Consider the following 27516-nt stretch of genomic DNA (forward strand, 5'->3'; position numbering starts at 1 on the left):
TTACCATACTCCTCCGAAACGGCTTGACCGATTTTGATGAAATTTTTTGTGCTTATCCGGTATCTATGAGAATCGGCCAACATCTATTTTTCATCCCCCTAAATTTTTTATTTCATTTTTTGGACAAAATTTTTAATCTCTATTTTTTTATGATACAACATACAAAAATACATACAATCCTCAATTTTCACCCTTCTACGATCAACCCTTATTTTTTAATAGCCATTTTAGTAATTTAATAATTTTTTTTTAGAAATTACTAGGAAATTATTTATATGGCAAAACAACGTTTGCCGGGTCAGCTAGTTGTATTATATATCTTAGGCTGACCTAAGTTCAATGACGGACGGACCTGGTTAATGTGTATATATTTATATAAAGGGCGAGTCATTGAATCGTAAAAATATTTTACAGTAGATTATTGAGGTCAAAACATGTACCATTTTTCCGATTTAGCCTTGATAAAAAGATTGACATCGGGTTTCATAAAACTTTGATTGTCCGATCAACGATTTGATAGTCACTCGATCACTCAACCGAAATCACTGAGACCTTTCATTTCTTAATATATTGAAAAAATAGCAATTGAGAATAATTAAATGGATGTATGAACATCATAATTCGATGCGGGAATAATATTCTGATGATAATCATGACTGAATTATCGATAGAAAACAAATTGACGTCTATTCGTTCATCAAGCGTTGATTCCCTGATCAAGCTTTATGAAACCCGGGGATAGATTTTAAAAGAGTTGCATGCGGTCAAAGTAGGTACCCAATTTTTCGAATTTCATAGATAATTTTTATTTATGAACGCCAAATTACTCGAAATTCATTTCATTCGGTAAAACCGTTTGTGAGAACTGAAAATAATATTTTTTCATGTTTTTCAACAACCTCACCCTGTATATGCCTCCAGCTACTCAGCTTTCTACCCCGTATAGTGTTAAATAAAAATGATTTATTGGAAACAGAAGAATAATACAAGTGTATCACAACACAAAAACGAAAATATAATAATCTTAATACAATGGTTGTGCATTACACTGTGGAATGAGAACAGGTCTTCAGGCTTTGCTAGAGAAGTTTCTTCACCCCCAAAATTTGAATGTCTGAAATATTTGGTCAGGGAGGAAGACGCTGCTGCATTAATCATATTTTTATGTTTGTAACTTGAAACATGCCGTATAATATACCTTCTTTCTCCAAATACAATGCCGAATTGAACCTTCGTACATTGGACCATTGGATCAAGTTTTGTTTTTTTAAGGAATGGAAATTCTTTTGAAAGATTTTTGCACTTAATTTCTTTATTATCCATCTCAAATTAATGATCTTGAGAAAAATACTGAATTAAATTCAAGATTTTGACGGACGTTTTCCAGTGACGGACTTCTTGGACGATTGACGGACTGTCCATCACAATGACGGACGTCTGGTCACCCTAATATATCTTCATTTTGTTTGTTTTATCTAGTTTGCTCTTTCTGTTCAGTAATGGGTACATGAAACCTTTGATTGTTCTTGCTTTAACTTCGACGTTCCTGACGTGTTTGTTGAAATTCAATTTTTCGTCTAGGGTTATTCCTAGGTAGTTCACGCTTCTGGTCCATGGAATTGGTACATTGTTTATTTTTACGTTATTCGAGGGTCCTCTTGTAGTAGAAAATGATTCCGGATTTGCTCTGATTTTCCATTTGCTCATCCATTCCTCTATCCTGTGGCAATGTTTCTGCAGTTCCTTCTCTATTTTAGAGGTTACTCTTGAGCTAGTCAATATAGCCGTGTCATCTGCGTATGATGTAATGATTGCGTTCTCGAATTGAGACGTTTTTGTTTAATGTCAGATAGTGTTAGACCGAAGGAAATCAACTTACATACAGCGGAGCATTTTCCCGACCAAATCTAAGGAAAATAGCAACAGACCAGTTACTAATTATCAGGATGTACTAATTAGTGGTTCTGAAAAGAACCTATTGGGTTAGAACGTATGTGGTGTTCCACCTCATTTTGAACTAGTGTACTTGGTGACTGCTTTGGTACCTTCGCTGACTGCGTGCTTAGCCAGCTCGCCAGGTAAGAGAAGCCGTACCGCAGTCTGAATTTCCCTGCTGGTAATCGTAGAACGTTTATTGTAGTGAGCCAGTCTGCTCGCTTCAGCAGCGATACGTTCGAAGATATCATTCACGAAACTGTTCATGATACTCATAGCTTTGCTAGAAATACCGGTATCGGGATCAGCGTGACCAGGTTGGCGTGAGCAAGATCTACTGAACTTGATATAGAAATCTACCAAAAATCTACCAACCTCATAATGCAAAATCTTCCTGCCGCCATATCATGCCTAAACAAGTATAATAAAACCCAAACCGAACTCCAGAACCTATAAAGTTCACGGAATTTCCAAAAAACTAATACCTATTCAGTTTTTTGGAAATTCCGAGGGGACCAAGAATCTGGGTTTCAGATCTAAGAATACCGAGAATAGTAACTATTTAGGTACCTATACAAAATATGTATTCCTTACCAATAAGTATCACCTAGATAAGGTGTAATAAAACCCAAACGAATTGAACAGTGTGTTTAATTGTTGTTCTGGTCTATTTCACGGAAATAGACAGAACATCTGGGTTCAGGTTCAGATGTAAGAATGCCGACAAATGTACCTATTTACCTATTTTGTAAGGATGAGACGGATATTATTGGCAGCAATAAAACGATATACACTATCTCAATCTGGGCATCCCAATTCCCTTCATTTCCAGGTTGTAACCCATTCAAGTCTAATAACAAATATGATGCCTTAGTGTATTTTTCCCTTATTTGCCGATACTAATTTCATGTTGGAATTATTGCTTAGAAAAATAGAAAGTTTTGTAGAAGTAGAAGAAACAGAAAGAAAAAATTTTTTTAATTGATTTTTCAATGTATTTTTCATTTCTGAATGGATTTAATTATGATTTTTGGTAGAATCGAGTTGAAATTCTACAAAATTTGAATTAAATGCCAAAAACAGGCATTGGCAATACAATTTACTGGTCGATTTCAAAAACTACCAGAAAATACCAGCAGATTTCTGCCTACCAAAAATACCTAGAAATCTACTAAAAAAGTAGTTTTCTACTAAATCTGGTCACGCTGATCGGGATGCACTTGTTTCAATACCTTGTAAATGTAGATGGCGTAACTTTCCTTCCTCTTCCGTTTCTTCTTCTTATCAGTCTTGGAAATATTTTTCTGGGCCTTGCCCGCCTTTTTAGCCGCTTTTCCGCTAGTTTTCGGAGGCATCGTAATGTGGAAAAACTTTATCGAAAATATGGTCCTCTTACCGACACAAAATATGAGATAGGAAAATCTCACATTTTTGGCTCCGCCCATGAGTTATATACATTTTTTATATTTGATAATTTTTTATTCAGTACCTACCATTTGAAAATTCGAGTAACCTAAAATGTCCGTAAATATTAAAATTTTAATGAATCTTTTTTAAAATGATATTCAATTAACAGATTTCTGCAGAATACAGAGTATTTTCTGAGAATTCAGTAATAACAGTACCTAATATAAACTGGACCTGTACTTAATTACCCTCGTGCTTATAGGCACCCTTTTCACAAATGTTTCATTCTGTAACAGAGATGCCATAAATCTAAAATATACAACTTTGTCGGCATTCTCTATAAGTTACGTTTCTTTTTATGGGGCGGCTTCTTTCAGAGCGGTCAATCTTTGCTTCTTTCAAGCCCCCTGCCGAATATCTGGAATATTGTTGGGGTTTATTGATTCTTAACACATGATAATTGTTATTTTTCATATTCAGTTTCTTCATAACTAAACAAACAGAAATTATGAATAAGTTGAAATTTCCAAAATGACCTTCATAAATATCAAAATGCAATTAAAATTAGCTTAACCCAAATGTTTTGTCCTGTCATTTGTAAACATGCTTCGGAGTTGGTTTATAGTACCACGGTCTCTAGAAATTTTATGAATGCAAAAATCCGGAAACCACCCCAGTTCAATATTCCAACAATTTTGGCTTTTCCAAACTAGTTGGTTTATAAGTACCAAGGTTTCTAGAAATCTTATAAAAGCAAAAAGTTTCATTTTTGGTTTCATTTGTAAGTTGAGACTCAACGATTAGTGTATGTGTTACTTCACAGTAAAGGTGCTTGAAATTTTTTTACTTTTTTTCATAACTTCGCCAGTTCAATAGTTCCAGTAGAGTTGAGTCGATACGTGAAACAGGTACCTTGTACCGTGAACAATGCTATCAGGATATACCTTCGAGCGCGTGTTTCGATCTTTCTGCTAAGATGTCGAATAAGAGAAGCCCGATACGGCTTTATTTTTCTATCGTAGACCTTGAAAAAATAATGTGTTCCTGCGACATCTGTAAACAACAACTGTCTTACAAACATTCAGTGTCCAATTTAAAAAACATTTCAAGCGAAAACCTGCCTTTGTGGATATTTTTCCCAGAAATTCAAGCGATGAAAATAATCCTTCTACCAGTGCTTCGAAACGTCCATTACCCAGTGATGAGGATAATGAGAAAAATAAGGATACTTCCGAAGAACCTAGTTCTAAAATAACTAAATTGGACGGTGTTGTGATTGTAAATACCTAGTGATAATAATTAACCGAAAAAAAAAGTTCAAGATGAAATCGTCACTTTTCTACATGAAAAAATTACAGGACAAGAAGCAGTTAAGGGTTTTTAGTGGGTCTCGAGCTCAAGAGAGTGAGAATCCCCAGAGGGTGGTTCGTCTGACTTGCAGATTTTCCCCCTGCTACACAAAAAAAAAAGAATTCCGTGCATTTGCCTATAAACCTTTCATCTTTTAGTCTGTTTTCTTCTCACACACTATATTGCTGGGATTTATGTGTTTATCCTCTATTGGATATCACTTTATTCGATTTTCAATAAGTTTCTGTTAGTATATTAAAATCTTTTAATTGATCTCTTGGTCTCCTTCGGTAAATTCGCATTCTCCTTTTGTCTTCATTTGGGTCGTAGTTCACTAGTCTGCTGAGTTCTTGATTCGGATGGTTTTTCGCTGTTTCGAATAATTTCTCTGCTTTTTTGTTCATGAATTCCGTTATGGTTTCCCATTTTAGGTCCCTATAAATCTGTCTATTCATGACAAATCAAGGTGCATCTATTGCACATGGTAGCAGCTTGTTTTGATTTTAATGGTCAATTAGTCAAATAACGAGTTCAATTTCGAAAGAACTGAACTTAAACTCGTAATGAAACGTAGTTTTTCAATTGCGATGACTATGTTGAGTACCTCGGAAAAGATATTAAATTTTTGCCGTATATTAATTTTCATGATTTTTTGATCAAGATCGCTATCATTCGATAGCTAGAGTGAAATTCTGAATATTCTGCACCTGAAATTATTCGGCTAAATTCCTGACCGTCAAGTGATTTTCAGAATTCGGGACTTATGTGATAGCATTTTCAAAAATATTTACATTTTCCGAAAAAAATTACCTACCGTGTTCGATGGAAACATCTTTTCTGACATCGTTTCTCTAGCGAGTGAAAATCTATAAAAGTAATATTTGATAGAAAATTGTAGAGGCCCTGAAAAGGGCCGGTTTAAAATGTTTATCCTTCCAAAATTATATACGTTTTACTTTTTCTTTTTGGGAGACGTTACTTTCTTCGGAGCCGTTACTGATTTGACCGTTTTTGGTTTCGGTGCTTTGGGCTTCTTCGTCGGCGATTTGATTGCCTTCTTAGCTTTCGAGGGAGATTTCGTTAATTTTGGCTTCTTTTTTTCTGTAGCAATTGCCGCTCTCTTTTTCGACTTACTCACTGTAGTTGTAGACCTGGCAGGGGATTTGTTCTTCTTCTCGGCTGCCGTTGTAGATGACGCATTCTTATTTGCTCCATCGGCCGACTTGACCAATTTTTTCGTAACCTTCTTCGACGCGTTTGTTGTAGATCCGCCAGCGGCCAATTTGAAAGAACCAGACGCTCCTTTTCCTTTGGTCTGAATCAGGGAACCGGACTGTACAGCGGACTTCAGATATTTTCTTATGAACGGTGCAAGTTTTTCAGAATCGACCTTGTAATTCGAACCGATGTATTTCTTGATAGCTTGCAACGAGGACCCGCTCCTTTCTTTCAATCCTTTGATGGCACTGTTAACCATATCGGAAGTTGGAGGATGGCTGGGTTTGACATGTTTAGACTTTGCTGAGTTTTTTTTCTCGGCTTTTTTAAGCGTCTTACCAACAGCACTAGCAGGCGTAGTTGCCTGTCGCACTTCAGACTCGGAGGTTGATAATGACATTGTGTTAAGCACTTTGGGTTTGGATTACTTCAGATAGTGGGATCCATATTACCGAAGTTGACGGAAATTTGACGGGCGATTGGCTCGTAAGTTATTGCTAAGGACTTGAAATTGCAAGTTTACTGCGTAATCTCACGGAATTTAAAGCTTTTTATTTGTACCAATTATTGGGTTCATCATTGCATCGTATTTCGGACGAATGCGATATGGGAAATAGGCCGATATATCATTTTTGACGGACCGAAATGATTCTTCCCAGACTTGCCAAAGTCGCTCTTGTCATGGTTCCTGGATATTCTTATCATTAGTTATTATTTCGAAATTTGATTCTCCTTGATCGAACAGCTCATGATGAATAGAACTTATTCTTTTATTCATTGACCATCAGAATCGACCATCAAAATCCGCATTTTTACTGGAAGTAGCGAAATTTTCTAATACTTTGTCGAATCGACCACTGAAAACTGAATTTCTATCATAGTATCGACTGAAATTCAACGTATGTGTCTCAATTCCAAAACTTCGTATAGTTTCAAGATTTGGCTCGAATTGATCTAACAGTTCCTCGGAAATTGATCTCATACTTTGTCTAATCGGCCACTGAATTTCTATCGAGAGTATTGAACTGAATTCGAAAACTATAAATATGAGATTCTAGGATTGAACGCCCACACTAAACCTCTCCGAAACCAGCCCTAAACAAAACTTCAGGAAATTTCAACAAAAGATGCCAAAGAAATCAAGGTTGGAAAGAAGATATAAAAGGTGGAAACCATCAAGAGAATTTCATTAAAGGTGAATATTGGCACAAGGAACAAATCAAAACAACTATTCTCTCAGCGACGTTTCGGAAATTTTATTTCCTTCATCAGGCTACAACAAAAGGTAATCATTACATTCAGATGGACTCAAAAAACAAAGAAAAGGTTGTGAAAAAAGTGGTCAAAAATATATAAACTAATATATGAATATATATTTATATATATTTAGACTGATTCAAAAAAATCGACTTTCTTTTTTTTCGGCAAACACACCCCTTATTATCTTCAGGGTATCGAAAAAAAACGTCTGTGAAGATATTAGCCAAAAATCTTATTATTTAGAGGTCGCTCTTCGAGGATTTCTATTTTCCCTACTAATAGCAGGGGAAAATAATTTATTTCTAGTTAAAAAATTCCAGTTCGCAAACCAATGGACGGATACCATTGAGCGATATATTTTTATGTAGGGAGTTTAGTGGTCTACAAAAACTGCCCCATAAAATTTTTGCATAAAACGGCTTTTCGAAAAGTTATTAGAGCTTGAAATTAAATTTTTGTCGAAGTAGCTGTTTTTACTCGGATATCGGGAAGCAGTTATTGGAATTTACTTTGAAAATCAGGAAATCGTTCTCGAAAGTTACAATTGATATGATTTTATTCAGATTTAAATCATTCATGACATCCCCAAATTGTCAACCTCAACAATTGTTAGGGTGTTTCATACTCTTCAGAATCAAATTATTTAGCATCTCTTTTTTCTCATTCACTTGGGTCAGAAAGAATGATTGGTTTTGTGCTTGTGATTAGTGTTTGATCTTAAACTCGGTACTTGTCTTCAGTTTCATCCATAATACAATTTTGTGTATTCATTATTTTTGCAAACCCAAAATGGCCGCATTTACAAAATTCTCGCTATATGATTTCATTGGAGAAGACATTACGTAGTGAAAGTAACATATAGATGATAGGATCTTTCTGTTGTTAACGATTTAACGGAGCGAGTTATTGGTTTAATTGAAGAATGTAATAACTACTAAAAGAAGAATGAAGAATTAACAGTTACAGTTTCTTTTACAATTGATCAACGAACATCGTCATCGTTTTCCGGATTGCAACAAAAAAAAATTGAAATTATCTGTTTAGAACATATTATCTATTATAGATGTTGAATATACCAACACCAATATTATTTCTCACAACCGAATGAATGCTTTCTATATGCGACTTATTTCTAATATCATTAAACCTACCAATTCCACAAATATCGAGATATTTGTTGAAAAATTGTTGAAGTTCACTCTTTTGTGACAGCGGCCATTTTGGGTTTATAAAAATAATGAATACAAAAAATTGTATTATGACTGAAACTGAAGACAAGTACCGGGTTTAAGAACAACACTAATCTGAAAGAGAGCATAAAACCATTCATTCTTTCTGACCCAAATGAATGAGAAATAAGAGATGCTGAATAATTTGATTCTGAAGAGTATAAATTTCTAACTCTCTAACAATTGTTGAGGTTGACTATTTGAGGATGTCATAAATTATTTGAATCTACATAGAATCATATTAATTGTATCTTTCCAGAACTATTTTCTGATTTTCAAAGTAAATTCCAATAATTTCTCCCCGATATCCGAGTAAAAACAGCTACTTCGACAAAGATTTCATTTCAAGCTCTAATAACTTTTCGAAAAGCCGTTTTATGGAAAAATTGTATGGGACAGTTTTTGTAGAGCACCTGATTCCCTACATAAAAATATATCGCTCAACGAAATCCGTCCATTGTTTTGCGAACTGGAATTTTTTAACTAGAAACAAATTTTTTTCCCCTGCTATTAGTAGGGAAAATAGAAATCCTCGATGAGCGACCTCTAAATAATAATATTTTCGGATAATATTTTCAAAAACGTCATTTTTCAATGTCCTGAAGATAATAAGTAGTGTGTTTCTCGAAAAAAAAGAATGTCGATTTTTTTGAATCAGTCTAATACATATTTTATCTTTTGAATGTCAGCAATACATTTTTAGCTATCAAACAATATAGCATATGTACGAGTTTTAGCAAAGGTTAGTGCAACGGGGTACCATACAATTTGGAGTATGATACAAGAGCTTAGGGAAAAACCTCAGTAAAAAAACCCTGTCTCTCCGTGAGTAGTGTAGTGATGTCAAATATATGAATAAAATGTGAATAACCGAATGACTGAAAAGGAGGAATCAAAATTTTTTTTTGATAAATTATGTAATCATCTCTTCAATAGATCTTGTTCTCTACATAGCAGAGCATTATTTTCATAGTGCTGTAAAAGTGAAAGTAGAAGTGAAAGTGCCCACTAGCACAGCTGCTACGGAATTTTTGATTCCGTCTGTGAAGTTTGTGTAGATTCAATACGCGTATGTATTATCGGAATTTTAATTCGTTAAAATTTTCGAAGTTGCTGTTCATCTGCCAGTCCAGTCCAGGTCTAGTGAAATAGGCCAAGAGGTGAAACTACATTGTATAAGTCTGATCAATAGTTATGATGCGAGTAGGAGCAGTGAATGAATCGTACAAGTTAAAATGAGAAAAGAATAGTATTATTAATATACATGATATTTATCATTGAGCAACATTTACAGAGACGAACTGCTTACAAGTGAGCACGATTAGAACGTCCATCGGAAAAACAGAAGATACAATTGATGAATTATGAGAAGTGCAAAACGAGAGTACTGAGATAACCACTAAACGTTGGTTTCAAGAGGTGCAGAAGGCTGAGAGCCAACATGTATATCGAGTAAGATGAATGAACGTGAGAATGTATCATGAGAGTACAAATTTATAGTGAGTAGATTGTCAGGAATAGACAGATTTATAGGGACCTAAAATGGGAAACCATTTCAACACGAATTGATCAAACAGTTGGTGGTTTTATAATTTGCCGAATCGGCAAACTACAATTCGGAAAATTTTTAAGAATTCGTCTGATGAAGGATTCTGATGTGACTACGCAACATTAAGAAATCTTACCAAAAATTCCCTTTTCCGTTCAGTGTCAGTTTCGTACCGAACTGTATAACCGAGGCGATCGAAGTATCGTACGAGTAAAAAAGTCATCTAGAATTTTGTGGTTCTGAAAAGAACCGATATGCAAGATTCCCGAATCGAAATTTAGGCACGTTCACCCCTGATACGTCTAGCAAGTTGAATGTCCTTCGGCATGATAGTTACTCTTTTGGCGTGGATCGCACACAAGTTTGTATCCTCGAAGAGTCCAACCAAATAAGCTTCGCTAGCTTCTTGAAGTGCCATTACGGCGGAACTTTGAAATCTGAGATCAGTTTTGAAATCCTGAGCGATCTCACGTACCAACCTCTGGAAAGGCAACTTACGGATCAACAACTCGGTACTCTTCTGATATCGTCGTATTTCACGTAAAGCAACGGTACCCGGACGGTAACGGTGAGGTTTCTTCACACCGCCTGTGGCTGGAGCACTTTTACGTGCAGCCTTGGTGGCTAATTGTTTTCGCGGAGCCTTACCCCCGGTCGACTTTCTAGCAGTCTGCTTAGTACGAGCCATAATGAATGTTAGTGAATTCCTCTACACGAACAGGTCCGCGACGCAATCTGAACAATTCTATCCGTCCCCACCACCGTCGGCCCATATTTATAGACTACGTTGCCGTTCCAATGCGTATCTGAAAATCTATTGGATGCTACGGAATTACTGTGGTGGGGCGGCTGTAGTTTATAAATACTGGTCAGAGACTACGTTGCTCTTATTCTGTTTTCGCTTACGTATCGACTTTCTACTTCGACCCTTTCTAACGTTCTACAGACATGACCGGACGAGGTAAAGGTGGTAAAGGTTTGGGCAAAGGTGGAGCCAAGCGTCATAGGAAAGTACTCCGAGATAATATCCAAGGTATCACCAAACCCGCTATCAGGAGATTGGCTAGGCGTGGAGGTGTCAAGCGTATTTCTGGTCTCATTTACGAAGAAACTCGTGGAGTGTTAAAGGTGTTCCTGGAAAATGTAATCAGGGACGCTGTCACATATACCGAACATGCAAAGAGAAAAACTGTTACCGCCATGGACGTTGTATATGCCCTCAAACGTCAAGGACGTACATTGTACGGTTTCGGCGGTTGAATGAGTCATTATTCAGGTTGTAGTATAAACGGTCCTTCTCAGGACCACAACCATTTAATGTTTGTTTTATCCAATATCAATGTCGATTGCTAGTAAATACTTCGTACTAAATTCTTGAGGATATGTACGTATTATTTCACTATGATCACCAAGCCCGGATAAGAAGAGAATCCTTCTGGCCAAACCCTCCGTCCATCCTCAAGATAAAATTTTTTTAAGTAGTTCCGATCTGAGACTCGAGGACTTGAAACCTCGGTAACCGCCGAGGTAATCCTTTCCTGAGAAAAGGTGTTTGCCGGACGATTCCAAAGTGTGCTTGGACTCGCTCATTCATGTTCGGTGATAATAACCTCTATAGAAGATCTACAAATCCACAAAGTTCGTGTGCTGAATGATATTTAATACAAATAATATAGTGCAGAAAACCCTCATTTTTTTGGTTAATTGAATTATTTGGCGTGTGTCCAGCGCCTTCATTGATGGTCCTTCGTGGCCGAATTAAAAATTCTATTTGATATCTCATTTGTGCGCTTTGTTCCACCACTAAAATATAGCATATATGAACCGAACAAATTCGTAAACGAGATTGTTACCTGAAGTGTCGAAGTTCATTTTCTGTAAGCGGTACTGAGCCAACCCTTATCTTAACAACCTTCTGCGAAAATAGTCGTTTTTCGCTATGAATTGTCTGTATATCAAAATGTATTTCCTCAATCTTCGCCTGCAGTTTATTTTCGGTTTCTAGGGACTAATTGCTAAGCTCCGCATAATTGGTTGGCAATCTTGAATTGTATACTATCGAAGGCTTTGAAGGTAGACTCCAGGGTTTTTGTTCGATCACTTTCTGCAATGATCGCCGCATTTAGAATCCACCCAATTCGTTCAATGTAAACCTTTCGTTGCTTTTTACTAAGCAAAAGTCGTTTCTCTTCACTACTCAGAGACATTTTAACTCAGCGAATGAATTCTGCGAAAGGTAGATATTGAAAAACGACTATTTTCGCCGAAAGTTGTTAAGATAAGGGTTGGCTCTTGGCTCAGTACCGCCTACAGAAAATGAACTTCGACACTTCAGGTAACAATCTCGTTTACGAATTTGTTCGGTTCGAAAATATGCTATATTTTAGTGGTGGAACGAAGCGCACAAATGTGATATCAAATAGAATTATTAATAGACGAAAAAAATGAGGGTTTTCTGCACTATATTATTTGTATTAAATATCATTCAGCACACGAACTTTGTGGATTTGTAGATCTTCTATAGAGGTTTTTATCACCGAACATGAATGGGCGAGTCCAAGCACACTTTGGAATCGTCCGGCTAACACCTTTTCTCAGAAAAGGACTACCTCGGCGGGTACCGAGGTTTCAATTGTTTTATAGGTTTCTCGTCCTGGAGTCTCAGATCGGAACTATTTAAAAAAATTTTATCTTGAGGATGGACGAAGGGTTTGGCCACAGAATCCAAGAAGGATTCTCTTCTTAACCGGGCTTAGTGATCATAGTAAAATAATACGTACATATCCTCAAGAACTTAGTCCGAAGTATTTATTAGCAATCGACATTGATATTGGACAAAACGAACATTATATCGTTGTGGTCCTGAGAAGGACCGTTTATACTACAACCTGAATAATGACTCATTCAACCGCCGAAACCGTACAATGTACGTCCTTGACGTTTGAGGGCATATACAACGTCCATGGCGGTAACAGTTTTTCTCTTTGCATGTTCGGTATATGTGACAGCGTCCCTGATTACATTTTCCAGGAACACCTTCAACACTCCACGAGTTTCTTCGTAAATGAGACCAGAAATACGCTTGACACCTCCAGGCCTAGCCAATCTCCTGATAGCGGGTTTGGTGATACCTTGGATGTTGTCTCGTAGTACTTTCCTATGACGCTTGGCTCCACCTTTGCCGCCCAAACCTTTACCAACTTTACCTCGTTTTTTTTTCTTTTTTTTTGGTGTAGCAGGGGGAAAATCTGCAAGACAGTCGAACCACCCTCATCTCCTGAGGGGGAACAGTGTGGGGTTTCTCACTCTCCTGAGTTCGAGACCCACTAAAAACCCTCAACTGCTTCTTGAATTTTGGTTCCGGGCATTTGCCTATAAACCGTTCATCTCTTGGTCGGTTTTCTTCTCGCACACTATCGTGCTGGGATTTATGTGTTTAACCTCTATTGGATTAACACTTTATTGAATTTTTCAATAAGTTTCTGTTGTTATTTTAATCTCTTTTTAATTGATCTCTTGGTCTCCTTCGGTAAATTCGCATTCTCCTTTTGTCTTCCTCTGGGTCGTAGTCCACTAGTCTCCTGAGTTCTTGATTCGGATGGTTTTTCGCTGTTTCGAATAATTTCTCTGCTTTTCTGTTCATGAATTCCGTTATGGTTTCCCATTTCAGGTCCTTATAAATCTGTCTATTCCTGACAAACCAAGGTGCATCTATTGCACATCGTAGCAGCTTGTTTTCAGTGGCCTGAATTCTTTTGATATGGCTCTTTGCCGCGAAACCCCAGGCCCATAAGTCAGTTGAGGCCCAGCAACGGCTTTGATTATCTTCAATTTTGTCTCTTTCGACATGTGGCTTCTTCTTCCTATTAGAGGATAGAGTCTATTCATCGCTGCTTTCGTTTTGTCGATTGCTTGTTTGATATGACTTTTCCAAGTAAGTCCTTTGTCAAGCGTTATTCCTAAATATTTGGCTTCATTTTTCCAGTCGATTTCTTCGCCGTCAACATTCAGTTTCGTTGTGGGTCGCAGTCTTCTCTTCTGTAGTAATATTGCTTGGCTCTTTTGTCCATTGAGCTTGATTTTCCACTTTATGCACCAGTCATTTGTTTCGTCAATCGTCTCTTGTAGAACTCGTTCTATTACTTCTGGGTTGCGGTGTCGAGTTGCTATGCCTGTGTCGTCAGCATATAACGTTAGCATGGTTCTTGGATTTTTCGGAATATCGTGGATGTATATGTTGTACAGAAGTGGACCAAGTACTGATCCTTGGGGTACTCCAGCCTTTATATCTCTTGTTGAGGAGCATTCTTATGCATATTTTGATCGAATATCCAGCACATCTCATCTTATATATTAATCCTTCATGCCATACAAGACCTGTAGCTTGTTTATTTTGGAATCCCTCTGTTATGTACTCTGTGAGCCTTAATAATTGTTGTTCTGTTGAATGCTCTCTTCTGAATCCGAACTGCTCTGGTGGTATTAGTTTCAGATTTTCGGTTTCCTCATTTAGCCTCGTGGCGATAATTCTTTCTACTACTTTTCCTAACGCCGACAGTAGACTTATCGGTCTGTAGTTTTGTGGAAACTTCTCCTCTTTGAATGGTTTATTGAATACTATGACTTCTGCTGTTTTCCATTTTTCTGGGTAGTGTTCTGTCCTCATAATTCCATTCGCGATATTTGTTAGAGCGGCTATACCTTTTCTAGGTAATTTCTTTAACATAACATTCGTTATTTTATCGCTTCCGGGAGCTTTCCTCTTCTTCAAACTTCTAATTATTTCCCTGATTTCATTTGGCTATGTTGGCTTGTCTATTTCAGCAGTCGCTGGTAATTCATCCATTTCTTCATCATTTTCTTCAACCAGTTCTTCCAAATCTTCATTATCGTCGTCTATCCTGTAATTTATTCTCGATTCTCGTTCGATCGAGTCCGCCAATGCATCTGCCTTATCAGTATTGGTATACTCCATTCCCCTTTCTCCGTGTAGGGGTGGAATTTTAGTCTTTTCTCCTCGTAGGCTTTTTTGCATTCTCCGTGCAGAATGATCGATTGTATTCAGTTCTTGAACCCTTTTGTTCCATCTGCTTGTTCTTAGATCTTTCAGGGCATTTTTCAGAACTTGGCTATGTCGGTTGAGGTTCCTTCTATTCAGATCATTTTTATTCATCCTATATATTCTTCTGAGTTTTCGATTTTCTTGTATAAGATCTTTTACTTCTTTAGGCGTATCGCCATGCGGATGACTTGGTGCTGGTCTCTTCACTCTTCTCGTGCTTTTTTCGTAAGCTTTCAATATAATCTCTTCCAGTTTATCAACCGCACATTCCAGATCGTCTGGAGTGCTTATTGTTGGAATTTCTGTTATTTCCGATTGTATTAAATGGCTGTATTTAGCCCAATTGATGTATTCTCTTATTTCCATCAGTTTTTCTCTTTGTTCTTCTCCAATTGTCAATTCGACGGGGTTGTGGTTTGAGGTTCCATCTTCCAAAGTTTCAATCGAGAATTCTTGAGTTATATTTTTCAATATCGCGATATCTATTACATATGGTATTCCTCTACCAAAAGCAAGATATGTCGGTAGCTCTGGTCCAATCACTATGGCATTTTGTTTTTCGGCGAAATCCTTGAGTTTTTTGCCATTTCTATTCTCTGTTATGCTGTTCCATAATGGGGATTTACAGTTGAAATCTCCGATGGAGATTTTCGGGTTTGATCCTTCCAACATGTTGTTATCTCTTCTTCCAATAGATTATTTTGTGGTGGCTTATACGCCGAGGTTATTTCGACTCTTTGCCGATTTAATTCGGCAACAATCGTCACTTTTTCTGTTTTTCCTTGTGTTTCGTCGGATCTACTTTTAAAGTAGTGTTTCAGATCTGTTCTCACCAATATTGCTACTCCTCCTCCGGTGTTTGTAATTCTGTCACATCTATATGTTTCATAATTCATGAAATTCAGTCGTCTGTTCCGGTTTATTCTTGTTTCCTGTAGGGCTATAATATCAGGTTGTCTTTCTGATATTATTTGTTCTATCTCGGCCTTCCGTGTGTTGATCCCGTTTATGTGCCACGAGATTATTTTGAGGGATTTCTTCCTAATATCAGGAGGTGAGGTCCATTAATTCAGTTTACTAAATAATGCTTGGAGTTTTTTCTCCATTTCCCTCTCAATTTTCAACATTATCTTGTTGAAAATTTTCTCCGTGAAGATATCTAAATCATCGGCTGATTCAGATATCTTTTTCTTCTCTTGTTGACTGTTCACAGCCTGTTTCATTGTAAGCTTCTTCTGTCCTTCTTTTTTCTGAACGGGTTTTGGAGTCTCCCTCTTCTTTTCCTGCTCTGTAGGTTGGGTCTTCGCTACTTCCTGAATTTTTTGTTCAGAAGTTGTTGTTTTTGTTACCTTCTTTTTCTGTTCAGCTGATTTTCGGGAATTCTTCTTTCTGGTCACCAACTTGAACTCGCTACATCCTTTGTAGCTAGCTGGATGGCCCTCTTCTCCACATAAGACACATGTGGCATTTCTCTCTTCACCTTTTCTGGTGAGTGTGCAGTCATTGCTGCTAGTGCTATGACTTCCTGAGCACTTCACGCATCTCCACGGGAAGGAGCATTTGTTCTGTGCATGTCCGTAACTTTGACACCTAAAGCACTGGCTTGGACTTTCAGGCCTCTTTTTGTGTTCAACCACAATACAGAGGTTGTAGAGTCGCTTCACTTCGAAGATTCTTTTTTTCTGGGTTTTAACCAGGTAGAGAGGTATGGGCTTCTTCGTCTTGTTCGATGTCATTCTGGACACCTCAGCGTCTGATATTCCCTGGAATATCAGGTCGTCCTTAATCAACGCAAGATCAGCGTCGATTGGTAAATGCCTAATGACGGCATATATCTTCTTCTCCTCCTCCATTCGGTAGGTAAAAAATTCTTTAACACGCTGCTCGCAGAATTTCGTAATTTTTCTAAAATCATCTACGGTTGACGCGAAGGTTTTTATAACGTCTTTAACTACAGTTGCGCGGTTGTAGTCTATCCTTTTTGTGTAGAGAGCTTTAGATATCTCTACCCAATCTGAGGTGCCCATCATTGTGATGGGTGGAATTTTATCTCTTTTAGGCACTTCCGTTGCCTTCTTGACAGTCTCCTCATCAGAAGAGGAGCTTTCTTTTCGCGCGCGTTTAGTTGGGGGCGCGTTTGGGGCCTTCGCAACCTGCGTTGAATCATTTTTCCTTGTTTCGGGTTGTGAAACAATTCCCTTAAGGGAATTATTTTTGGAACCCGCTTCCGGCTTTGTGATTTCGGCGTAAGTGGGAGATTTCGGCATATTATTGCGGGTCATTTCCTCCCTCGAGAGGCGCATCTCACCGACCAACTGTGACACAGTTTCAGTCAGTTTGACTATTTGAGCTTTCAACTGCTCATTTTCTTCTCTGAGCTTTACAAGCTCCTCGTGTTCGCCTTCGCTGAATTCTTCAGCATCGGTCGCTTCCATGTAGGAACCCTCATTATCTGAGGTTTCCGACATGGTTTTATACTCGAAAATCTCAAAATATCAAACAATTGAAAGAATAGCTGGCGTTTGAGATTAAACTCTTTTGTGAACTAAACCCGTTACAAAGTTGCCGTTCCAATGCGTATCTAAAAATCTATTGGATGCTACGGAATTACTGTGGGGGCGGCTGTAGTTTATAAATACTGGTCGGAGAGTAAGTTCCCGTCACCAGTGTCCAGAATTTGTTTTTCGTTGGTACTGCAGAAAACATCAGGTGAGCTTATTTTTCGTATCTTTTTTTTTCTGATTTTTCTCATAGCGTAGGAAACTGTTGGCTTTATACCATAGTTTTATATTAGACTATTTCATTGAAGATTCCTGAATATTTTATTATTTTCAAATTGCTTGATATTTTGAGAAATCTGAGTATAAAACCATGTCGGAAACCCCAGATAATGAGGGTTCCTATATGGAAGCGACCGATGCTGAAGAATTCAGCGACGGTGAACACGAAAGCAGTTGAAAGCTCAAATTGTCAAACTGACCGAAACTGTGTCACAGTTGGTCGGTGAGATGAGCCTCTTGAGAGAGGAAATGACCCGAAAGAATATGCCGAAATCCCCCACTTAAACCACAATTACAAAACCGGTAGCGGGTTCCAAAAATAATTCCCTTAAAGGAATTGTTTCACAACAAGGAAATATGATACAATGTTGGATGCGAAGGCCCCAAGCGCGCCCCCAACTAAACGCGCGCGAGAAGAAAGCTCCTGATGAGGAGACCGTCAAGTCTATTCCTGACAAACCAAGGTTCATCTATTGCACATCGAAGCAGCTTGTTTTCAGTGGCCTGAATTCGTTTGATATGGCTCTTTGCCGCGAAACCCCAGGCAACTGATCCATCAGTCAGTTGAGGCCTAGCAACGGCTTTGATTATTATCTTCAATTTTGTCTCGTTAGACATGTGGCTTCTTCTTCCTATCAGAGGATAGAGTCTATTCATCGCTGCTTTCGTTTTGTCGATTGCTTGTTTGATATGACTTTTCCAAGTAAGTCCTTTGTCAAGCGTTATTCCTTAACATTTGGCTTCATTTTTCCAGTCGATTTCTTCGCCGTCAACTTCCAGTTTCGTTGTGGGTCGCAGTCTTCTCTTCTGTAGTAATATTGCTTGGCTCTTTTGTCCATTGAGCTTGATTTTCCACTTTATGCACCAGTCATTTGTTTCGTCAAAAAGAAGAACAGAAGAAGCCTCCAATAAAACAGGCTGTAAACAGTCAACAGGAGAAGAAAAAGATATCTGAATCAGCCGATGATTAAGATATCTTCACGGAGAAAATTTTCAACAAGATAATGTTGAAAATTGAGAGGAAAATGGAAAAGAAACTCCAAGCATTATTCAGTAAACTGAATTAATGGACATTACGGATATTAGGAAGAAATCCCTCGAGATAATCTCGTGGAACATAAACGGGATCAACACTCGGAAAACCGAGATAGAAGAAATAATATCAGAGAGACAACCTGATATTATAGCCCTATAGGAAACAAGAATAAATCGGAACAGACGACTGAATTTCATGAATTATGAAACATATAGATGTGACAGAATTACAAACACCGGAGGAGGAGTAGCAATATTGGTGAGAACAGATCTGAAACACTACTTCAAAAGTAGATCCGACGAAACACAAGGAAAAACAGAAAAAGTGACGATTGTTGCCGAATTAAATCGTCAAAGAGTCGAAATTACCTCGGCATATAAGCCGTCACAAAACAATTTATTGGAAGAAGAGATAAACAACATGTTGGAAGGAACAAACCCGGAAATCTGCATCGCAGATTTCAACTGTAAATTCCCATCATAACAGAGAATAGAAATGGCAAAAAACTCAAGGATTTCGCCGAAAAACAAAATGCCATAGTGAAATTGAAAACATTCATATTAAATTCTAAAAATTAACGAACTATATTTTTCTTCAAACCATATAGGGCCCAAAAGTATTCCCTGGACCCTCTGAGTTTTGAAGATATTACGAATATAAAATATTGAATACATAGATGAGGATTTTCTATAAATTTTTATCCTGTTACCCGGTGCCGAAACAATGCTTGAAAAATACCGAGTTACAGAACTTTTCAAATTGATAACTTATTTTGCACAAGCAATAAATAATATAATTGATTGATTCAGGAATGAACTCTGAACTTTTCGTTTCTTTTCGTACGAATACTGAATATTCATATGTAAATAAAATACTTCCTGAAGTCTTTCACACTCCACCCCGGAATCAACTTTCTGTATTCTGATTGGAGAATTGAAAATGAAAATAATTTCGGAAATGTGAATGAAGCCGCCCCAAAAACCCAACAGTAGTCGGCCATATTTATCAAAGCGAAGCCGAAAACTTCGATAAGTTATATTATAACATAAATAACTCTTAAAAGTGGCCACTACAGTGCGGACCGTATAGGCTGTCTGGGATATTTATGAGAAGAATGCGAATGCGGCACCTTTGATGGTTTTTTTATTACCCCTGCATATTGCGTTCACCAATGAGTCCGCGCCTAAATATATTTCTTGGTATTCCTGTTGTTGCTGACTGAACTGCATTTATTTTCATTCGGTACATAAGTTGATTTTTTTCATGTCTAAGCTCAAAATGCCGCCCCTAAATCCTAGCGCCTTAGGCGGCCGCCTACCCTGCCTACCCCCTAGCGACGGCCCTGCCAATTCGGCATCATTCGGATAGCTTCGGAAAAAACGATTCCTTCAACCAATCGTTGCATTTGGTTCATTGTTTTGGTTTTGATCAAAATATAAATGAAATATAATATAAGCTATCTTTTTTCGAGGACGTTTCCTCTCTCACTATGCTCTATCTTGGTGTGTAATATCTTTTGTTTCTAGTCGCTCCTGGTTAACTTGGCAGTGAAATCTGTCCCATTTTAAGGAATTCGTGCATCTCTCTCTCTTGTGTTATCTTCCATAAGTCTCTCTTCGTTCAATTATGGGAAAGCATTTGTAGCACACCAAGATACAGCATAGTGAGAGAGAAAACGGTGTGTATTATCTTTGATTTGTAGAGGTCGCCCCAGTAGGAAACATTTCGTAGTTGTCATGACATGTGTAAATTTGCATGATTTTCAATTCTTTTCTGTTTATTCCAAGTTTCGGGGTTGACTTAGTTATCTGTTAGTTAGTTCTGGAGTTATTTTGACAATTTGAAGACAATATTCCATGATAGCAAAATGCCAAGCTTGCTTTGTTTACTTTGTGGTGGTGATGAGACAAATGTTCAAAAATTGCATAATTATCCCCGTAATCTAGGAAGGTGAGTTAATATGTAATTATTGCTAAGGTTTCTATGTTTCTTAAATCAAAGAACTAATAATGTCGGAGTTCGGTGCGGAGAGCGGATCGGTGCGGACCTAACCAATTTCGATTCTTCCTGGTGGCGTGTTATTTCCCCTATTGCAAGGTGGTGAGATAGTTCAAAAACAGGAGTCGAATTATTACTTTTTGATTTAAGGTTTCATTGGGATACTTTAAGTTATTTTTCATTTGTTTTTGGGGTTTTTCTTGTATATTTTTTTCTTTCTTATATACCTATTTAAAACTGTACGTGAAGTACACTTCTTTTTGAGAGTTGATGAAAAAGGAAAAAACATCAGTAGAAAGGGATAAAAATGGCAAATAATAGTCCGGGGATTTATCCCCGGATAAAAACGGCAATTACTCCGAAATCGATAAAAACATTGGAGAATATACAGGAAAATAGTGAGCAATTTTCTTTCGCAGATTTAATAATACTTAAAAATGAATTAGATGAACTGAAAAAACAGGCAATTTTGAACGAAGACAGCGAGTTGAATACTCAAGTCGACATATTATCACAATCTTTAACATTGAAAAAAGATGCGAACGAAAATAAACACATATTCAAATACGGAGTTAATGATAAGGGACCATATGTTGTTTTTGTAGAAAGTAAGATTGGTAACGTGGGAAATCTAAACCCATTGACTATAGGAAAAATTTTTTTCGAAAATAACAACTTTGAATTAAGAATAAATAAAATATCCAAAAAAGGTAGAAATAGAATAGGAATAGAGTTTTCCACGGCCGAAGATGCAAACAAGTTTGTATCAAATAATACTTTTCCAGCTTATAATGTATACATCCCTGCAGTATATTTAACAGTCAGGGGTATCATTTCGGGAATAGATGTAGATATAGATGAACAAGAAATTATAGATTTTGGAAAATCCGATTACGAAATAATAAATGTTCGAAGACTAAAGAAAAGAATTATAATCGATGGCGAAGTACAATACAAAAAGACTAAATCTTGCGTAATTACGTTTAGAAGTACTACATTACCTAAATATATAACATTATACCATAATTTTTCAGAAGTCTCGCAATACGTCTATCCTGTTATACAATGCTTTAATTGCCTACGTTTCGGACATACGGCACATTTATGTAAAAGTAGTAGGAGATGCAGAAATTGTGGTGAGGATCATGAATATGTAAACTGCCCTAATGAAACAAAATGTATATTTTGTGGAGAAGGGCATACGGCGATGGAAAGAACCTGCCCGGAATACGAACATCAAAAATTGATTAAAGAAGCTATGGCAGTATATAAATATACCTTTTATGAAGCGAACCTCATGCTTCGAAAACGAAAAAATTTCAATATAGGTACGAGTGCATTTCCGAGTCTTCCGAAATACGAGGAGGAAAATAACATCAAAACACTCCCGGTAACAGTTAACAGAATATCATATGCGGACAAAACAAAAGCATCAAAAAACATTCAGATAATAAAACAAATAAACCCCACAGAATTACCACCTTTTCTCCTAGGAAAAGAATAGCTCCTCAAAAACCAGCATATGACAGAGATGAAATTAAAAAATGCCTGATCGAATATGAACCAAATTACAACATGAATAATAGAGAAAAAATTTATAATACCCAAAACTCAGAAATGGATATATCTATAAACTCAGATGATATTAATCCAACAAATGAAATAGAAACTCAATCGAACTATTCAAATTTCGAAGAGAATATTATAAATAATGAGAGAAAAATAATTATTCACGATGTACAAATACATAAACCTCCAGTATAAAATAGAAATAGATGATACATCTATGGATGAAATTGGAGAATATTAACCCTTCATTATATCATGCCCACCGACAAATATATGTGTATATGTAAACCCCTTTATTATTTTATTTACCTAACTAGTCTCAAATATATTCAATATGTTTATTATACAATGGAATATAAGATCAATAATAGCTAATTATAACGAACTTATGGGCAAGCTGACAATGTCTATGCCGGATATGATAGCCTTGACTGAAACCCTTCTTGATAAAGATAAAATAATTAAAATAAAAAATTATAAAATCATCAGAAATGACAGATATGACCGTTGGGGAGGAATAGCCCTCTTAATCAAGGAAAATATAAAGTTCAAAATTATAAACATAAATATCCAAAATATGCCAAAAAAATTCCAATTTCAGATAGTAGAAGTAAACAAGGTCTGGTTTATTAACATATATAACCCACCAGATACCAAATTAGACAAGAAAATATTGATTAAAATAATAGATTCAAGCCCAGGTCCTTTTGTGATCATGGGAGACCTGAATGCGCAAAACTTCATGTGGGGGTCTGAGTCCATAAACCCCAATGGTAGGATTATTCAAGAGCTAACTGAAGATCGGGATATAATTATACTAAATGATGGATCTGCGACAAGAATGACGAAACCAAATGAAAAGAAAAGTGCACCAGACCTGACTATTGTACCGACTAATCTCGCCAACAAGTTTTCGTGGATGGTAAATCATGATACAGGACAAAGCGACCACTTCCCAATTCACATACATTTTTCAGAAGAACCAAACATAAAAACGACAAAATTTTATTCTACAAGAAAATTTAAAACTTCCAAAGCTGATTGGCCTAAATTCCAAACGAATATAAACAATTTCATGAGTGAGAATGAAATAAACAACTTAAGTGAATTCGATGATATGATTAAGATATGTGCGGAAAGAAGCATCCCCATCAAAATGGATAGAAAAACCAATAACCATAAGATTGCGATATGGTGGACTGATGAACTGACGAAGGCAATACTCCAGCGAAAAGATGCCTTTGCGGAATATATAAGAGAACCCAATTTGGAAAATTATATCAGAGTAAAGGAATTGAAAGCCAGAACCAAACGTATGATCAAAACCGAAAAAAGGAATAGTTTCAGAAAATTTACTGAGAGTATAAATTTCAACAATAGCAAGAAAGCATGGAATACCATAAAAAAAATTCAAAGGTAGTAAAGACGGACATACCTGCAATAACCAACCCGAGGTTGAAACCGTGGAAAAATTAATGATCAAACTAACAGAAAATAAATCACCCCTGATATCTTTTAACCTAGAGAACAACCTTTCCCCTATGATCACCCCATTGGAAATTCGTAAACTTATACCGGAAAAAGACTCTGCTCCTGGAATGAATTCGCTGACATATCCAATGTACAGAAATCTACCTATAATGGCTTGGGAAAAATTAGCGGAAATATTCAACAAGCTACTTGTAAATCCACAAACTATAAATACCTTAATGAAATTTTTGATACTCCCTTTCGGCAAACCAGGTAAAGACGTCAACAATGTAGACAATTTACGACCCATCTCGTTGGCACCCTGCTCAGTGAAAATATTGGAGTCAATAGTAAAACACAGGATAGAAAAAATAACAGAGGAAAATATAGAAAAAAATAATCCCTACAGTTTCGGTTTTAGACGAGGAAAATCTATTTACGACAATCTCTTGGTGGCATGCTCCAGCATCTATGAATCCTTTATACGGAGAAAATTCACTATCATTATTTTGCTGGATATAAAAGCAGCTTATGATAATGTGAACCTACATATTCTTAAGGATGATTTATATGATATCGGCATACCAGTAGACATCGCAAATCTGATTATAGCTTTAATGAATTATCGGGAATTATATTTTCATGATAAAGATGCAGACAGCATAAAGGGACCCTGGATAGCGCATGAAGGATTAATACAGGGATCATTACTTAGCCCTACATTATTTAATGTATATCTCTTGAAAGTTGGGGTGTGCGCAGCGGGAAATGTTAAGATTTTTCAGTATGCTGATGATCTGTTTTTAGAATGTACAGGATGGGACATAGGAGAGATATGGGAAAATCTAGATAAAACCTTAAAAAATCTAGGAGAATGGCTGGGAAAGAGAAACCTCAAAATGTGTGCAGAAAAATGTGCTGCAATGTTATTTGCACAAATTTTGTTGGTTTATGAGTACCATGGTCTCTTGAAATCTCATAAAAGCAAAGAGTTTCATTTTTGCTTTTTTGAATAAGAGAAGCCCGATGATATGGCTTTATTTTTCAATCGTAGACGTTAAAAAAATAATGTGTTCCTGCGACACATTTCGGACGTTCCGAGAATTGTTCTAGAACTGCGCAAAACTGTTGCGCCCTAGTATCGAATACTCTGCGCAGTTCTAGAACCATTCTCGGACTGTCCGAAATTCGAACCCGAATACAGCTATTCTATTGATGAATAAATTGGTAATGGTAATACCATTGTATGAAGATAATTCTGGTGCAGTTGCCATTGCTAAATACGGCAACTCCACAAAAAACTCTAAACATACTGAAGTGTAGTATCATTTAATTAATGAGAATTATGAGAAGGGTGTGATTGATATTGTAAAGATGAAGTCTAAATTTAATTTAGCAGACATGTTGAATAAAAGTTTATATAAGAATTCCCAATTAGTATGAACCCAAAAATAAGAATAAGTTTTTAAAAAACAGAGTGGAGTTAGGATTGGTTTAATTTTCTTGAAATGTGTTTTAGAATTTCATGTAAAGGATCTATATTATAGATTTAAGGAGGCGTGTTGTAAGTGTCCGGATATGTATCTCATAAATACTATAATATTGACCTTATCAAAGTGTTTCGTGGCGCCACCAGTCATACTATATTCCAGTTTGGCAACTCTGTGTTTAAGTCATTTTGAGTGACACATGTGATGATATTGACATATTTATAGGAAAAATCAGTCAGCCAGCCAGTTTTTGTAAAACGTTCTTCGAATAGAGATTGCAGATTTGATATGAATCTATAATTCAGTTAAGAGCAATTATGACCTATTTTCGAATAAGGAAAATGTTGACTGGAAATCGCATAACTGAAAAAAAATTAAAGAGAAATTCGAGGTTTTTTGATACCCTCTCAAAATTTGGAAATCTTCCGCAACTAAGCTTTTGCGTGCCTATTTTTATATGAAATTTTTTAAATAAAATTATTCAGGAAATATACTTAAAGTTTTGGACCTATCAAATTGTTCAACACCCCGTATATGGTCAACACTGTGTTTTGTACAATTAATTCAAGACAAAAAATCTTACTCCGAAGCAAATTAAGGTTATTTTCGTGACAAAAATTCTACTCTTTATTTACTAACAATATTCGAAATCACAATTATACTTTTTTCAGAGTGTTCATCAGAAATTTCAATTGATATCTATTTCAGGATCATAAGATAATTTCATTCGAAGCTTTGAGTATTCGATTAATACACTCAATGTTCAGAAGTACATATACTAAACTAAAGCTGTCTTTCTATATAGAATTTTTGTGTTCAAAGTTTCTCCGAAGAGAATGAGAACTATCGTATATTCCAACGGATTAAAAAACAATCATATAACCTTGAATATTGAATCACTTCATATAAGACATCAAGCAATTAAAACAGAATTATTCTTCACCTCTAACAAGAACAATCAAATAAGGCAACGTCAAGATATCATCAGATCGATCGTTACCGGACCGTTTTGAACAGGGGGGGGCCATAAAGTGTCATAAAACATAAAAGTTGAAAGTTTATTGCTTCTATTGTCGAGAAGGCCGTAATCACCATTCCAAATATTCTGTTACAAGAATAACGTGCCTGGCAAGTCTTGCTTTTTTGAACGAAACAATATCTTTGAGTATTCTCAATGATAATATGTATCGAAATTCTCCAGAAAAATTTTTCTTCGGAATACAAAAAATGAAGAATTATGAGAAAGAAAATTTTTGAATGATCTTCCTTACAAAATACTTATTGCAGAAAAATCACGTGGTGAATAAGAATATCGTTAATGGAGATGAGGGGTTGAAAAAAATATGCGAAAAACAACTACATAGTGCTTCACATTATGTACAGAGTTAAATCGTCAACACTTTCTAATAGTGTTTTGGAAGGGTGGCAATTTCGAAAAAATATTATATGATGTACCCTTAGTTATGTATTTTCATCGAAAAAGCGAGTCTGCCATTTATTCCCAGACGTACTTAAGAAGACTCTCGTTTTCTACAATTTGTCTTCTTTCCTTCGAATAATATGAATTTCTCAAGAAAATACAACAGAAATAAACCAGAATAGTCTGATTCAGAGTAGTTCGGAAATATTCAGGTAAAATACATGTCATCAACTCTGTTGTTATGAAAGGCCTATTTTATGAAAATATTCTTCTAAAATTGTGCTTCGCCGGCCTTATTTGAGCCATATATAAAGCAATAAAAATTTCCGTTGTTCAATATATTTGAATTCTTGGAAATTATACCTACACCTATAAACCAGGAATTACACAGTTGTACTCCTTACCCTCTCAAAATTTCAGGTAATGATGATGAAAAAAGGGGGGTGTATTTAAATAAAAGGAGGATTCGATAAATACGAGTTTCATTTTGAACCCTACCGTTGAGTATTGTGTGTCTTGTGAAAAATTATCAAGAAATCTTCAGTATATCTATTTATTTGTGTTCTGTGATATCTATCGATAATAAGGTGAGTGAACATCAACATTAATTGTTTAAAACTTAAAAGCTCACTTCCTCTCAACCTCATGTAAGTGTACGTTTATGGGAATCAGGACGGTGAAAAAAATCAGCAAATCTTAGCTAATTCCAACGTTTCGCAACATATATTGTCGCTTCTTCAGGG

At 36.4% G+C, this 27516-nt stretch overlaps 5 protein-coding genes across 5 annotated transcripts in view; 1 reads left to right on the plus strand and 4 right to left on the minus strand.

Annotated features, from left to right (window-relative positions):
* Positions 1 to 1955: 1955 nt before the first annotated feature.
* On the minus strand, positions 1956 to 2223 carry LOC123319078 (histone H2B). The gene has a single exon (XM_044905928.1). It carries the CDS (start codon positions 2209 to 2211, stop codon positions 2008 to 2010), a length of 204 nt encoding a protein of 67 aa, XP_044761863.1. The 5' UTR covers positions 2212 to 2223; the 3' UTR covers positions 1956 to 2007.
* Positions 2224 to 5582: 3359 nt separating this feature from the next.
* On the minus strand, positions 5583 to 6368 carry LOC123318856 (histone H1B-like). Its single transcript, XM_044905617.1, has one exon. It carries the CDS (start codon positions 6308 to 6310, stop codon positions 5645 to 5647), a length of 666 nt encoding a protein of 221 aa, XP_044761552.1. The 5' UTR covers positions 6311 to 6368; the 3' UTR covers positions 5583 to 5644.
* A 3809-nt stretch (positions 6369 to 10177) lies between these two features.
* On the minus strand, positions 10178 to 10712 carry LOC123318892 (histone H3). The gene has a single exon (XM_044905669.1). It carries the CDS (start codon positions 10634 to 10636, stop codon positions 10226 to 10228), a length of 411 nt encoding a protein of 136 aa, XP_044761604.1. The 5' UTR covers positions 10637 to 10712; the 3' UTR covers positions 10178 to 10225.
* A 141-nt stretch (positions 10713 to 10853) lies between these two features.
* On the plus strand, positions 10854 to 11258 carry LOC123319023 (histone H4). Its single transcript, XM_044905830.1, has one exon. It carries the CDS (start codon positions 10897 to 10899, stop codon positions 11206 to 11208), a length of 312 nt encoding a protein of 103 aa, XP_044761765.1. The 5' UTR covers positions 10854 to 10896; the 3' UTR covers positions 11209 to 11258.
* A 1544-nt stretch (positions 11259 to 12802) lies between these two features.
* LOC123322878 (histone H4-like) overlaps positions 12803 to 27516 on the minus strand; it is a 33891-nt gene continuing 19177 nt past the window's right edge. The window contains exon 2 of the mRNA XM_044910941.1: positions 12803 to 13167. Coding sequence (XP_044766876.1) covers positions 12853 to 13167 — 315 coding nt within the window. The 3' untranslated portion in view covers positions 12803 to 12852. The remainder of the gene's footprint in view (positions 13168 to 27516) is intronic.

This window comes from Coccinella septempunctata, chromosome 1, assembly GCF_907165205.1.
Source record: "Coccinella septempunctata chromosome 1, icCocSept1.1, whole genome shotgun sequence".
Taxonomy (NCBI): Eukaryota; Metazoa; Arthropoda; class Insecta; order Coleoptera; family Coccinellidae; genus Coccinella; species Coccinella septempunctata.